The sequence below is a fragment of the Canis aureus genome, chromosome 27 (genome assembly GCF_053574225.1).
Source record: "Canis aureus isolate CA01 chromosome 27, VMU_Caureus_v.1.0, whole genome shotgun sequence".
Classification (NCBI taxonomy): domain Eukaryota; kingdom Metazoa; phylum Chordata; class Mammalia; order Carnivora; family Canidae; genus Canis; species Canis aureus.
In genome coordinates, this window is record NC_135637.1 from 22,177,417 (window position 1) to 22,193,373 (window position 15,957).

At 49.0% G+C, this 15,957-nt stretch overlaps 1 protein-coding gene across 7 annotated transcripts in view; it reads right to left on the reverse strand.

Moving 5' to 3' along the window:
• The window catches only part of WSCD2 (WSC domain containing 2), a 119,378-nt gene that overhangs the window by 48,542 nt on the left and 54,879 nt on the right, over positions 1-15,957 (reverse strand). For 6 of the 7 annotated variants that reach the window (XM_077876076.1, XM_077876079.1, XM_077876073.1 and 3 more), the window contains exon 2: positions 5,627-6,557. In XM_077876076.1, coding sequence (XP_077732202.1) covers positions 5,627-6,005 — 379 coding nt within the window. In that variant the 5' untranslated portion in view covers positions 6,006-6,557. Of the gene's footprint in view, positions 1-5,626; positions 6,558-7,396; positions 7,529-15,957 lie in introns of those variants that run through there. The other variant, XM_077876075.1, reaches the window with a different exon arrangement.

The following is a 15,957-nucleotide window of genomic DNA, read 5'->3' on the forward strand; positions in this document are numbered from 1 at the left end:
TCCTTATAAAAAGATGGCCATCTGAAGACAGCTACAAGGAGAAGGCATGTGAAGAGAGGCAGAGGCTGGAGTTCTGCAGACGCAAGCCAAGGAATGTTAAGGGTTGCTGGTGATGACAGAAGCTAGGAGAAAGGCAGGTTCCCCTGCTGGTGTCTTTAAGAGTGCACACCCCTGATGACATCTTGATTTTGTTCTGGCCTCCAGAACTGCAAGAGAATACATTTCTGTTGCTTTAAGCCACCCAGTTCCTGCTCCTTTGTTATAGTAGACCCAGAGCAGTAATACAACGGGTACTGTTCAAACCGATTGTCAGTAGGATTAACCTATACACTGAGCCTTGGCACAGAACAGAGACTCAAGAGTCATTTTCTCTGCCACCCTGGATTCTCCATCCTTCAAGATGACCACTCCAGCACTGTCTGGGTTTCCCAGTGCAGAGAATGAAATTTTCTGCTCACACCCAGGCTTCCATGGGGTAGAAGGGAGGCATCCTTCACTCCCGTCAAAGCCTACAAGTCCTACAGACTCAGCTCAACAATTTCTTCCTCCAAGAAGGCAGCCATGATACACCCCATGGCTGAACAGGATCCTTCCCTTAGGATGCCACATCCCCTGGCCCACCCCACTGTAACACTTTTCTAAGCAATTCTCCAGGTACTGTCCACTACTTTTTCAAATTAGAAATAATTGAGGTGCAATGTAGAAGGATTTTTAACACCAGGAAAAGGTGCTAGCACGGGGAAAAGCAAGATACAATGCTATATAAATACAACATGTGCCTGGGAAATTCGAACATGAAGGAAAGAGACGGTAGGATACAACACCAAGTGTTGGCTGTGGCTGCAGGTAGATGAAGCTCTGGGCCATTTTTATTTTCATCTCTCTGTGCATTTTGATTTTTCTACAATGACCACGTGTGATTTTGAGAGTCAGAACAAAGCTATTTTTTAAACATACAAATGTATCATTTTACTTGAGTTAGGTATGTGATAAATACGGGATGGAGGGATGGATGGGTGGAGGGGTGGATGGGGGAGGGAGGGAGGGAGGGAGATGGGAATGTATAGCTCAGCAGTTAAGAATAAGAGCTATAGACAGACTTGGATTGGGAGTCACCTCTGCCTCTTAGCAGCTGTGTGACACTGAGTAAGTCACTTAACCTTTCTGAGCTTCTGTTTTTTTTATCTGCGATGGGGCTTCAATTGCTGCCTGGTATAAAGCTGAGGGTTCTGATGCAGTTTCTGATGTAGACTAGACCCTCGACAGGCTGCAGAGATTGTATCTTCAGCTGAAGAAGACGAGGAATGGGTGCTCTGCTATTCCTCCCAGAAGTGCAGACCAATTCTCCCCATGCCCGGGCTTCAAAATCAAATTGGATTTGGCTTCTGTATGGGCTCTGCACATGGCTAGCTGTGTCACCTGAGGCAAGTCACATCTGCTTCTCTGTTTTCTTCTGCAGAATTACAGTATTGATAGTAATAACTGGCATACATTAAGTGCTTACTGAATGCCAGCCTCTGTGCTGAGCACTTCCTGTACACCGAGAAGTGAGCTGCTATGATGGTTAAGGTTCAGGTGTTAAGACTCAGACCAGCAAGGTTCAAATTGCTAGTTTACTCCCTTTTCCTACTGGACAACCTTGGGCAAATTACTCAACCTCTCTGCGCCTTAGTTTCCTCCCCCCTAAGATGAAGTTAGTAACAGTGTCCACCTCACTGGGTTGCTGTGAAGATTATGTGATGTAATAGGTACAAAGTGCTTGGAAGAGTGCCCAGCACTTAGCACACAATCAATTTATCTTTTAGAATCATCTGATAGCCGTCTACTGTTATGCACTTCTCATCCCCAAAAGAAAAACAGAGGCTCAGAGAGGTGAAGTGACCTGCCCAAAGCTGCAGTCAGCAAGCTGCAGAACTGGAAGCTGGGCCCTAATTTGGCTGCTCAGGCTCTCTCGGGGGGCGGAGGGGGGGGGCAGTTACGTAAAGGACCCGGCAAGGTGCATGGCATACTGTAGGCGCCAGCTCTACTCGCGAAGTCAGACTTCTTCTCACCCAGCCCCAGGCCAGCCAGGGAGCAGGGCCTCCCTCCCCTCCCACCCCGTGATGGGTTCTGAATCCTTTACAGCTCAAGTCCCGCATCACTGCATCAAGCAGAGCCCTTGCCAGCTTCAGAGAAAAACCAAATGTGTTCAGCGTCAGGTCAGAGAAGCGTCTTGTTTTTATTAGCGTTAATCTAATACGTTGTCTTTCCTCGCTGAACTCCGAATAAGTTAATCAAGGACAGGCCAGATTTGTGTTTTCTTAATAACGCTGCCTGATTCCAAAGGCTGCCTGCTGTGAGCTCTAGGCTCCAGGCTTCTTTCTTATTTTCTCTTCCTTCTCTCTTTACATTTTGTAAAATATATACGATTTCCAGGGGGCACAGGGGTTAGTGTGGTATAGGAAAAGGCTCGCCAGCTTTGGAATTCAATGAACCTTGTTTCAAATCTTAGTTTCTCACTTCCCCGTGTAACCTGGGTTTCTGAGTTTAAAATTTTCCCCATTTGTGAAACAGAATAACATTCTGTTAGAGACATCAGAATGTCTCTAACATTCTGAATTGCTGAAATTAAATTGGTGAAATTAAATAAGGCAATTTACAACATGGTCTAGCCCACAATGATCACTCAATAGACAGTAGCTATTATTACTACTACTGAGAGGAACAACAACTATTAAGTGACCTATTATCATGAACCAGGAGATGTGATTAGCATTTTACGTATATCATTTCACTCAAATAATATGTGAAAAACAGGGCACCTGGGTGGCTCAGTTGGTTAAGCATCTATCTTTGGCTCAGGTCATGATCTCAGGGTCCTGGGATTGAGCCCTGTGTCAGGCTCCCTGCTCCACAGAGAGTCTGCTTCTCCCTCTCTCGCTCCCCCTCCCCCTCTGCTCATGTTCTCTCTCTCAAATAATAAAAAAATTTTAAAATCTTTAATACATCAAAAACAAACAGGACAGGGGCTGGTGTGGCGCTGGTATTTAAGAAATGGTAGTAATTGCTAGTAGTGGTGGCAGTGAGAGCTCATTCTCACAACAACTGGGAGGTGTTGTGAGTGTTGTTTGAATCAACTACACCAGAAGGAATTCATATTCTATTCAGAACCTTGACAAGCACAGGTAATTAGATTCACCTAAGGACCCTGACAAGGACCAGAGAGGAAGGAGGATCATTTGATCAAGCCTGGTGGGAGATCAGGAACAATTTCCTGGAAGTGAGCAAAGATGAGAGCTGGAGAAAGAGTGGAGTTGACCTTTGGAGGCACTCCAGACTGAGGGATGCTCATTCATTCATGGGTCCATCCAATCTTCCATTCATTCAAGAAGTATGATCACCATGTCAGTGTCGAGTGCTGTCCCAGGTACTGAACAAACAGCCTGGGGTGGGGGTGGGGAATAGGGCTCTGCCCCCATGGAGGTGGTAGTGGACTAAAGTAGGGGAGGCAGACTACAAACAAGGAAGCAAACATATCAACAGGATGCTTCTGGATGGTGGTAAGTGCTGTCACAAAAATAAAACCAGGGGATATGGTTGTGACCAGATACAAAGTGGGGCCATTTTACTTAGGAAGGCCTCTATGGAAAGGCAAAGTTAGACTGGGGATCTAAAGGAAGGGAAGAAGGGCTCCATGGAAAGATACAGAGGAAGAGCATCCCACACAAAAAGAACTGGCCAAAGACCCTGCATTAGGAACAGGCTTGGTGCATTCAGCGAAGAAGAGGAAGGACAGTGGGGCAGGGTGGGGTGGTGAGGGGCAGTGGAGAGTGTTCCAAGATAAGGTTGAAGAGGTGACCACGGTAGGAGACTCTGGAATCTATCCTAAGTGGGATTACAGTGTATCCTAAGATGTGGGCTTCTAACAAACTTTGGAGCTTGCAAATTACTGAAAGGAGTTGAGAGTGGTGGGGGAAAGTCAGGTGTGTGGAGAAGGAAAGAGAAGCCACTTCATGACTTCTCCGTCAATGCAGCACCTCACACCTCATCCATGCCTACAAAGTGGGGTCCCTTCTGCAGGTAGATCCACAGGAATTTCCTGATCACCTTTAAGAACCTAGTATGTGCCAAGTGCTTTTATAACCACTGTCTCAGTGAGCTTTCAGGAAAAGCCCCAGACAGGAGGGGCCGCTGCCCCTAGTTTACAAATGACAAAACTACAGGCACCTGGGTGACTCAGTGGTTGAGCATCTACCTTCAGCTCAGGTCATGATCCTGGGGGCCCTGGGATTAAGTCCTGCATCAGGCTCTTCACAGGGAGCCTGCTTCTCCCCCTGCCTGTGTCTCTGCCCCCGCCCCCCACACAAATAAAACATAAAAAATAAAAAAAAAAAACCATGACAAAAGCATGGGAAGGTAAAGCCATTTGCCTAGCCACACAGCTGGCAGGGATGGAACTGGACTATGAATCCAAGTTCCCCAGTCTCTTCTGGCACCACCCCCACCTTCTCCTCCACCTCCCTGTGAATGCTGGGGTCTTGAAGAGGCAGATTCTAGGAAATCCCCGAGGGTGGGAAGGTGGGATCTCCTGGATGGCCTCGGAGCCAGGTATAGGGTGGGACCGAAGCAGGGGAATGTGCTCCCCTGGAGTGAGTCCCTGCCACCAATCCTGCTTCCCTCCAAGGCAAGAGAAGGGGTTTTCTAGGAGTTGAATCACCACGGAAATGTGACATGTGGCAGGGAACACAGAGGCTGGGGAGGTTTTCCTCTTGTCCTGATTCGTGGTGGATTTTCCCAAACCATCTGGCCTGGATTCCCAAAACATGCATTTGTGTTCATCTCAAGAACTGCAGGGTTGTGGGCTCCTCCCTCACATGCTGGCAGACAATGGGCAGACCTCAGCAGACTCTGGGAGACCATCAGGGGGCAAGGGTCTCCCTTCACCAAGCCTCAGTCTCCAGAGGTGTGACCTGGGCATAGGATCACACTCCTTGCTCAAGTCCATGGGGCACAGTGGAAATCAGACAAGTTACCACACTCACAAAGAGCTTTGTGACTGAAAGGGTAAGAAAATGCACGGAAATATGACCATGGCAGTGACACCCTCCAAGTGCCATCCCCTAAGCCATCCAGCAAGCCGGACCGACAGGCGGCATAGTAGAACACAAGCTCTGCCCCTTACTAGTTATGCAGCCTTGGGATCCTGGTACCTCGGTTTCCTCATCCCTAAAATGGGTACCACAGCACCTTCCACACGGAATTGTAGTAACAATTCAATGCACACAGAGTGCTTAAAAAAGTGCCTGGCACATAGTAAGTGCTCAGAAGGTGCTGCTTTCATCCTCATGTGTATTTATCTAACGAGACTAAAAAGGCTGCGAGGAAGTGTCAGGCTTTGAAATCTTGACAGAGGTAGGGTTCAAATCCATGCTTGGCTGTTTACAAGCTTCATGACCTTGGGTAAGTTACTTAATCTGAGCTTTGAATTTCTCCTCTGCAATGGGGGTGACAGTGAACCCCCTGGCATGCTGGTAGCTCTAGCTGTATGGCAGCTGGTTCCTGTTAAACACTGAGACCTGGGAGTTGTTACTGTATTTTTCTCAGCCCCCCACTCTCCTTGGCCACCGTCCCTGCCTACTACTCTTACCTCGCTCCTCCTCCTTCTCCCGGACGATCCTCCCCTTGAGGGCTCGGCTCCAGGCTCCACCGTAGTCGCCCAGCTTGGCCCTCTCACTCCCGTCCTTGCCCTTGAACCAGGGTCCGTACCTGCGGGCGATGCTTGAGGCGTCACCCGTGTCCCGGAAGCCTCTGCCCAGATGCAGGTCACCCAAGAAGGGCAGCTCGGCGCCCTCGGCCGGCACCCCCACGGCGGGGCTGGCCTGGCCCTGGGAGACGGCAGGCTGGCCCACAAAGCCCGAGTGCAGGAAGACCAGGCTCCCGGCCGTCAGGTAGAGCACCAGGAAGGTAAAGAATCGCACGGGCTTTCTGCGGAAGTACCGCTGGAATCTGAGCCAGAGCTTGGCCATAGCAGGATCATTCCGGACTGGCTCGCTGGGGCTCAGCTGGCGGGGTTGGGGTGGAGTGGGAGGGGAGTGTTCCACAAGGGGAGCGAGGGGGCTGCGTTTCCCAAGCTTCCCTTAGAGATGGAACCCCTGGGGGTCTGCAGTCTTCTTCCCTCTGTGAAGGTGACGTCCCAAAACCAGAAGAGGAGGCCAAGTCTAGCACTTGGTTGAGGCCAAGTGAATGAAGCCCTCCGGTCAAGGTGAGATTCTCTGGGCCACAAAAGGGGCCCAACGCCCAGGAGTTGGTCTTATTTTCCTACATCTTGTTCTTTGTATCAGGGAGTTCCTGAAGAATTCTGACCACAGCAATCATAGGAGAACTTGGTCGGCCACCAGGACTGCAGCTCACTTCTCGCCTTTTTTCTCAGCTCCTCGGGACCGTGAGGGCTGGATGAGTTCACCCAAAGCAGTTTTCTGGCTCCTTCTGAAGCTGGGGGCCAAGCTCAGTGTCCACCTCATGAAAACAGAAGCTGGTCACCTTCCATCAGCTCAAGCTCTAAGCCTCAAGGCTGCCACCTGCAAAACAGCACAGACACAGGCTTAAGAAGCCCCCTCACAGAGGCCAGAGCTCAAAGGGTTTCTGAACCTTCCCAAGGGGGAAGCAGAGGCCCAAGAGAAGGGAGGCAACCAATGCTGAAGCATCCAGCAATGCCAGGTCTTCCAGCATACCACCTTTTTCTTTAAACCAAACTGGGAATTTGGGGCCTTGACTCCTACTGGGCCCATGTTTGGAGACAAGCTTTATCTTGGACAAACACAAGTTCTTATGCCCCGCACTTCCTACGTATGTGTCAAATATACACTAATTCGCGAATTATTTTAAGTCCAAAAAGTACTTCCTAGAGTTGCCTGCTGGATCCTGCTGATTCTAAACCAGATCAAATTCATTTTCTCCCCCACAGCAAATACATAGCAAGTACCTACTATGTAGCAGGTGCTGTGCTAAGTTCTGGAGATAAAGCCGTGAACCAGAGACATCAAGTTCTCTCCCTGCACAGGGCTCATATTCTAAAGGGGGGAGATCAAATTTGTAGCCTCTCTCTTCTATCCAAGGAAGAAAAGGAAAAGAAATCAGGATTATTTAGCAACATGGTCATTCCCTCTGCATTTACTCAGCATCTACAGTATGTCCAGCTTTGTGCCAAGCCCTCTACATGTGTCACCCATTCATTCTTCCCAGTGTTCCCATGGGAGGTAACAATTTCCCCACTTCATAGATTAGGAAATTAAGGACACATAGCCATAGTGAGTGGTGGAGTTGGGATTTCAACCCAGGACAGTCCAAATCCAAAAACCACAGTTCTCAACCACTGCCTTTGTGACTCAGCTTTTGTCCCACATGGACTGGGTATCGCCTGGAGATTCAGAGAGAGGCCCTGAAGCAGCAGCCCATCTCCACTGTCTCCCAGTCACCCAGTGGCTCACTCTTTAACAGGGGGCCCCTCAGAGTGTGGTCCAAGGAGCATCTGATTCAAAATCACCTGAGGAAAAAAAAAAAAAAATCACCTGAGAGCCTGGTAACATATGGAGATCTGAACCTCTCAAACCAGACTTTCTGGTAGAAGGGAAAACCTACAGGTGTAACAAGGTGCCCTCAGGTAAAGGCGATGGGCTCAGAGGCCCAAGGGCACTGCTTTATGAGTAAACATTAAGGATCATTAGCCAGGATGAAAACAGAATGTAAATTAGGAAACAGAATACACCTTCAGGCCAATGTGATTTCATATTATCACCAGCAGGGGGCCTTGTGACAATCTTGGCACAGGATTACCTGGCAGGCTTTGGAGGTCCTGAATGGTAACAGCCCCTCCCAACCAGAGCAGCATGGGAGTTTTAACTGTGGTTCAAGGTAGAATTCATCAGTCCTCCATATGCCATTCTGTTCATTCCGGGACGAAGTACTAAGCTCCTACTATGCACCAGTTATTGTTCTAGGCACTTGAAACAGATCCAAAAGCCCCATATCCATGCTTTTGTGGAATCAAACCACCTGTTCATCCATCAAGCCATCTATCTATCCATCATCCTTTAATCCATCCATCAGTCCTCTTACTCATCCATCCATTAAGTCACAATATATCCATCCATCATCCTTTAATCCATCCATCAATCCACCTACTCATCTATCCATTAAGCCACAATCTATCCATCCATTGTCCATTCCTTCATCCATCCATCAGTTCTCCTACTCATCTATCCATTAAGTCACAATCTATCCATCCATCCATCGTCCATTCCTTAATCCATCTATCCATCAATCCACCTACCCATCCATCCAACCACCCACCATTCATCTGTTCATTAACCCATCCATTCACCTCTCCATCCATCTGAACTACACCCGCCCATTCATCCATACAGCTCTCCCCTCACCCATCCCTCTACCTGTTCTTCCATGCATTCAAAACTGTGTGTTGCTTGCCTACTGTGTGTGCTTGGGATGCGGGAATAAAGAATCCAAGGTCCTACTTCCAGGGAATTCAGTCTACTGAGGGAGACAGCAATTTAATCAACCACCATACTGAATCACTATACTAGATAGTGACAAATCCTGTAGTAGACACAGAGCAGCAATTAATATTAATAGCTAATGTTTCCTGAGCACTTATTATGTGCCAGACACTTCTCTGAACACGTAACGTATTCTGACTTAATCCTTAAAACAATTATATGAGGGAGATCTATAGCCACTTTACAGAAGATAGAAATGAGGCTCAGAGAGATTAGCTAATCTATCCAGGGCCACACAGCTGTGAGGAGCCTTGAACACCAAGCTCGGGAGTCTGGACTATGTTCTTACTGTATGCGTGTGGATCCACTTAAGTTTCATGGTCACACCGACACTTTAGAAAGCTCAATTTCTTATCAGCTTTGAAAACTGCTAGGCAGTGGGTGGTGACCCATCGTATTCCATGCAGATTACACACCTGCCAGATGTTTCTGCAGCTGGGCCAGGCTGAGAAAGAGCCAGCAGCCATCATGGGGATGGAGACAGGAGGACACTAGCCCTTTCAGAAGCAGACAGCCAAGAGCATGGGCTCCGGAGGTGGACAGATCTGGGTTCAGATCCTACCTCTTCCACCCACCAGGTATGTGACTGGGTCAACACCTGTTCTTGCCCACCAAAGTGCCTCGCCTGGAGAGTGGGCATAAGAATCTTGACACCTCCCAAAAGATACGACTTCTGGGAGGACTGTATTTTAAAAGGTAGGAAGGCACTGCCTGGCACACAGTAGGTGCTCCAGGAAAGCACACACCCCCCTCCCCCACCCCACTCCTCTCAAGGGCACATGTGAGCAGCCTTCAAAGGCATTTGCCTCAGCAGCACATTTGCTGCCGTGGAGACGGCAGAGATTCTGGCTGTTACGTTCCCTGTGGCTTTTTGTCTCTCTGAGGATATTTCTGGGTCTAGTCCTTTTTTGTTGTTCCCTTCTCGTTCTTTTCTATTTCAACACATCTTTTCTCTAAGTGGGTGCCAAATGGGTTTTAAGAGGATAATGAGCTCATTAGAAGCTGGCAGGGAACAGGAAGAGACGAAGGCATGGGTGATGTGGGGAGTGAAGGGGCCCCACCCGGGAAGGGGCTGCGATGAGGAGGGGCTCCTCCAGGGAACCGGGGGCAGGGCTGACTTGAGCCACGCATGGCCCCCTGCCAGGGCCGGGAGGGAGGGGCCCAGAGGGAGAGCCCCCCCGGGAACCTGGGATCCACAGAGGTGGGGGGGCCCTGTCTGTTCTCTCCTCATGTGAGCCCCAGCATCTGAAGGTCCCCAAGAGGTACCAGAAATTCTTGAAAAAGAGTCAGGGCTCTGACCTCCCCTGGGGGCTTAAACCGAAACCCTGACATCAGGACACGGGTGACAGCCTCAGAGGACAATGTTCAGGGCTCTGTGGAGATGGTGACTTCCATTTCTCAGCTCTGGGTGGTCCTGGGGTTCAGGGTTCCCCACTCAGCTGCAGCCCCACCTCCCCAAGGGAACCCTCGAAGACTACTCTGTCTCTTTCCCTCTGTCTCTCTCTCCAGACAGAAATTCTAACCTCAGAGGGAATGGGGCAACAAAACCAAGTGCCATTTGTTGAACACCTACTACATGCTGGACACTGCACTCAAAGACTTTGCGAACATTCTCACAAACCCCTCCCTCCCAGCAACCCCCGAGGCAGGTGATGGTTCTCCCCAGCCCACAGACGGCGCATCTACATCCCTGAGCTGGGGGCACATGCTGGCCTTCACCTCTCCGTCTCTGTGTGCCCATTACGTGTTGGAAACCACAATCCCGGCAACATTCTCACCTGTCACTAACTGGTGTGAGACCCCGACAGGTGCCCTCCCCTCCGTGAGTTGCAGATTTCTATGAAATGGGCCAACCAGAGAGTCTTCTTCTTGGGATCTTGGGAGGGTCGGAAGTGGCAGCCCACAGGGCTGGAGTTGGTGCTCACGATGAGCTCTCAGGCTCCATCCCTCTCCATTCTGCATAAGAATCCTCTGAGCTCAGTTTCCCCACTGAATGTGGCGGATGAACTGATCCCTAGCCTGCCTCCCTCCCAGGGCTGGCGTGAGTCTCCACAAGGGTGAGGGCTAGAGGCCCCCTTTGCAAGAATGGTAGCATTTGGTTACTTACTGCAGTTCGTGTTTCCAGCTGGAGCCTCAGAGTGTCTAAACACAGCCTATTTTTAGCACCGAATGAACCGCTGGTGCTGAGCTGCCAAGAAAATGACTGGCGGGGCAGAGCTGCCCTGCAGGCAGGGAAAATAGGAGGTACAGACTGCCCCATGGCTCTCTCCCCTGGGGGGGCCATGGAGCTGTCCTTCCAGATTGTGGGGGCAGGTAGGTCTGGCTGGAAGCCCGTGAGTCTGGGCAGGGGTGCCCCCCCCCTTTCTCTGGCCCTTAGAACTTGACTTGAGGGCACCAGCCCCAGGAATCAGCTGACCCCTCCGAGACATCCGAGCTTGGATGGGAGCCAAGAGAGAGCTCCCAATAAATCAGGTTTGTGAAGTTTTGATATCTTTGCACTCTGGGTAGGAGACACACTCGGGGCTCTCCAGAAAACCGGAAGCCCAGACCAGAGATGAAATTTTAGTACTGGCCTAATGATAAGAATATCATCAGACAGAAATCACCAGTATTTGTTGAGCATTTACTTTGTGCCAGGCACTGTGCTGAGCATCATATCCCCATTGGGCCATTTAATCCCTTTGAGAACCTTGGAGGTGATTATTAACCTCTTTGTACCTCAGTTTCTCCATCTGTAGAATGGGAGAAATCATAGTACTATTCTCACAGGATTTGTGTGAGGACCAAATGAGTTCATGTGGGCAAGTGTCACCTACCCACTACTGCTTATCAGAATAATTTGTAGGTAATGTATGTGGTTTTGCCTGCCCAGTGCCCTTTTTTTTTTCTGGTAGAAGGACCTTATTTTCCTGCAGAGAGCTTCTCTGTCAATTCTTAACATGTATGGCTGGGGTAGAATAAATTCCCCTCACCAGCTGCTGCAAACACTGGAACTTGTGGTCTCCTAATACCCGACTACAAGAATGAAGGATGTACGTATACCCAGGAGTGGAATTCCTAGAGCCTACTGTGTGAGCATCTCAAGATAACCCAAAGAAATGCTGATTGGTTTTCCAAAAGGCTATACTGACAATCCCCCCCCCCCCCCCAGTTGGTGTACGGGTCTTCCTGTTGCTCCAAACTGGCATCAACAGTTAACGTTGTCAGCCTTTTGCAGTTTTGCCAATCTCAGAGATCTTTTCTTCTTTAAGATCTTACTTATATATTCATGAGAGAGACAGACATAGGCAGACACAGGCAGAGGGAGAAGCAGGTTCCCTGTGAGGAGACTGATGCAGGACTCGATCACAGGACCGAGGTATCACGACCTGAGACGAAGGCAGACGCTCAACCACTGAGTGGGGAAGGAAAGACAGGGAGTCCCACCAATCTGAGAGATCTTTAACAGATTTCGTATGTGCCCAACCCAGAGAGTTAACTCCCAAATGCCATTTGGAAGCAATGATGGGAGCTGGGGTGTAAATGCCCCAGTTCCCTCATCCCTGTGATAGGGTAACTGTCAGGCTGAGTTAAAGAGACTCCCTCACTCTCCCTGGAGGGACTCTGCCTCAGTTTCCCTCCATGATAGCTGACTTGACAGCACACCCTGTTGGCTTCTTCCCTTCCCTGTCTTTCCTTCCCCACTCAGGGAAGGAAAAGAGTCAGGATGCTGTAGACACAGTTATGATTATACCCATTTTATAGATGGGTAAGCCAAGGCTCACAGAGATGAAGTGATTGGCCCAAGCACACAGCTTGCAAGACACGGAGCATGAATTCAAGTGCCTAACTGTCTAAACCTCCGTGTCGTGATACACGGGCACACACCAAGTAGAGCACCAGAACAATTAACTCCCCCTTACCCATTCCCTCTCAGTGGAATCTCAGCCTCATGGAAGGATCCTTTCTGAGCTTGGAGACACGGGAAACCATCCCTCAAACAATTCTCTGGCAGTCTAATCAAAGTTCTTTTGGCAAGTGTAAAAAGTAATGAAATAGCCCCAAATAGACCATTATAAATTATTTGCCAGTCTCATGATTTCCACTCATGGTCTTTAGGAATATAGAATTCTCTTAACCCAACTAACCCTGGGGAAGAACTTCACACCCCTATATGGTCCATGGACTTCCCCCCCACCCCTGGGATATATCCTTCCTTCATAGGTGTCCACAGTGTAATGATGCCACTGTGTCCACAGTGGACCTGCTGGGTTGGCTCCCCCGTTTTTGGCCACTCTGTGCAAAGGGCAATGAGTGCTTTGGTACATACAGACTTGCTTTGGGGGTCCTAGAAGTGGGATTATAGTGTCCAAGATTCTGCACATTTGTGTCTGTGGCCACGGGCAAAACCTTGCTCCAGGCTCACACAGGCACCAAGAAGAGTCTCAGAGCCCCCATACTTCCTTCCTTCCGTTCCTAGGACGAGACTCACCCACCATCACCCAGCATCCACAGCTCACCATCCGCGTCCATTATCATTCATCTTTCCCAAAACTCAGGAAAATAAATGAGAAGGCAAAGTGCCATTAGCTTAATGGCCTTTAACACCCAGCCATCTGCCATGATGTAATTAAATAAAAAAATCAAAAGGAGCATATGGTCCCCATTAAAAATAAATATTAAAATTTAGTTTCCCTGGGTAATGACTCCAGTGCCTCTTGCTCTGCGGGCAAACTTTATGGCCATCTTCACTTGTTGTGGAGAACTTGCTGGGCCACAGTGAATAGAAACGAGCAGGGGAGAACCGATTGAGAGGCAGACATTTCTGGTTTGAACCTGCTTCAGCCATACGGTGGTTGTGTGATCTTCAGCAAGCAGTCTGCCTCTTTGAGACTCAGTTTCCTCACCTACCAAAATATGGCCAATCTCCACTGCCTCACTGGAAGGGTATAAAAGTATGAGCTAATGTGTGTAAAATACATAGCACCGTATAATAGGATGTACTTACATTTACTGAGCACCTACTGTGTGTCGGGCACTTTTAACCATCCTAAAAGAAAGGTCTAATTGGTCAGCCCCATTTTACAGATGAGAAAACTGAGGTTTTAGAGAGGCTAAGGCATCTGTGTAACATTACACGGCTAGGAAGTGGTGGAGCAGAGTTCACTCTCCAGCAGCCTGGCTCCAAATCCTGCATTCCACTGAGCGTTACGTAACAATTTCTCAGTACGTCGTCATACTCTGCCCCAACTTTGGCCAACTCAACAAAGCATCTCCCCACTTCTCATGATCAACACCATTTGCCCAGACTTCACAGAAAAAAATGAAGATTCGGTGAGTTGTTTTGATCAATCTTGACCACCCAAGGTAGGTGTGGAGGGCACATTTTGGGGGGTGAGTCTGTCTAGTGAGTGATTTCCAACCCCCTGCTCATGGGGGCAGGCTCCAGCGGCCATGATTATACCATAAAACATGCCCACTGGCATTGCAGGTGACCATAAGTGGACTCAGATATAAAACTGACCCATCAATTCTTGCCCCCTCTCCCCCAGAATGTGGAGCTGGGATTTGAGACGGGAACAATCTCTGCCTGTCACTTGGACTAGAAGCTGTCATCACATGGCCAAAGAAAGAGCTAAAGTTAGTCTGCAGAGAGAAGAAGAAGAAAACAGACTGAGACAGAGGAGCCAAGAAAGCTTTGGGTCCCTGACTCACGGAGGGCTAAGTGCCAGCCTCCCAGGCCTGGAGACAGCGCCGGATGAGAAAATGTGGGTACTTTTCTTACTATGGAGCTAGGTATATAGCAGGGACTCAATAAGAGTTAGCTGGAGGTAGTGTTCAAAGGGCAGCCATACAAAACTAAACATACCTTACCATCGTAAGAAATTGTGCTCCTTTGCATCCATCCAAAGGAGTTGAACCCTGAGGTCCACACAAAAACCTACATACAGATGCTTACAGCAGCTTTGTTCATCACTGTAATAATGTGGAGTCAGCCGAGATGTCCTTCAGTGGGTGAACAGGTAAATAAGCTGCAGTCCATCTGGACAATGGAATATTACTCGGTGCTAAAAAGAAATGAGCTCTCAAGCCATTAAAAGACATGGAGGAACCTTACTTAAATGAATCTTAGTAAGTGGAAGAAGCCAACCTGAAGAGGCTACGTTCTGTATGATTCCAGCTACAGGACATTCTAGAAAAGGCAAAACCAGAGAGACAGTAAAAAGACCAGTGGTTGCCAAGGGTTGGGGGAAAGGAAGAATGGAGGGGAGCACAGAGGATTCTGAGGGCAGGGAAGTATTCTGTGTAATACTGCAATGGTGGATGCAGGTCATTATGGGTTTGTCCAAACTCATAGAAGGTACACCAACCACAATGAGCGAACCCCGATGTAAACTATGGGCTCCAAGTGACAGGGCCATGCTGGTGTAGGTCCACCAATCGTAACACATGTTCTACCCTGGGTGTGGGATGTCGATGGTGAGGGAGGCCGTGCAGATGTAGGGCAGGAGGCATCCTGTACTTTCTGCTCAATTTTGCTGTAAACCTAAAATTGCCTTACAAAGTAAAAATCTGGGGTGCCTGGGTGGCTCAGCTAGTGAAGCAAACATCTGCCTTCAGCTCAGGTCATGATCTCAGAGTCCAGGGATTGAGCCCTACATTGGGCTCCCTGCTCAGTGGAGGGTCTGTTTCTCCCCCTCCCTCTGCCTGCCACTTCCCTTGCTTGTGTGCACTCTCTCTGTCAAATAAATAAATAAAATCTCTAAAAAAGTCTATTAAAAAGAGGGAATGCAATCTTACACCTGAAAAGGTGAGACCCACTAGAGTAGCGGCAAGAAGGGATAGAGCAGGGAGGAGGGTTAAGAGGTGAAGGGACCGCTCCCCTCGTCCAATGGTTCAATGAAAGGGACCCAAAGGTGCAGCTCACTCCATCCCCTGGCCTCCCCTGTCAGACTGGCAGCTGGCAGCCCTCCTCAGAGCCCAGATCACTTTCCTCCCCAAGTGGGACTTCTAAAGAAAGGCCCTAAATTCCTATCATTAAGCCATCTGGAGTCATCCTTCTCCAGGAGCTGCTCTGTCGTGGGTCAATTAGTGTGCATTTGCATAGAGTTCCTTAATAGGTTGCTAATTGTCTGGGGGAGATAATGGATGGCTCTGGTGGTTCTGGGCAGAATGTTTACCCACAGGGGCAGACCTACAGGGGGTATCAGAGAACAGAGAGGAAGGAGAGAGGAAGGGAGGGAGGGGAGAGGATGGGAGAGGAGGGAACAGTGAGCTGTTACTGCCTCACGTGCAGCAAAGGAGATGTATTATTTTGTGAACCTTTTGCTGTGTGTGTGTGTGTGTGTGTGTGTGTGTGTGTGCATGCGTGTACATTCTGGATCCTAACCTACAGTGCTGTTCTCGCTGTACGTCCATTAAAATT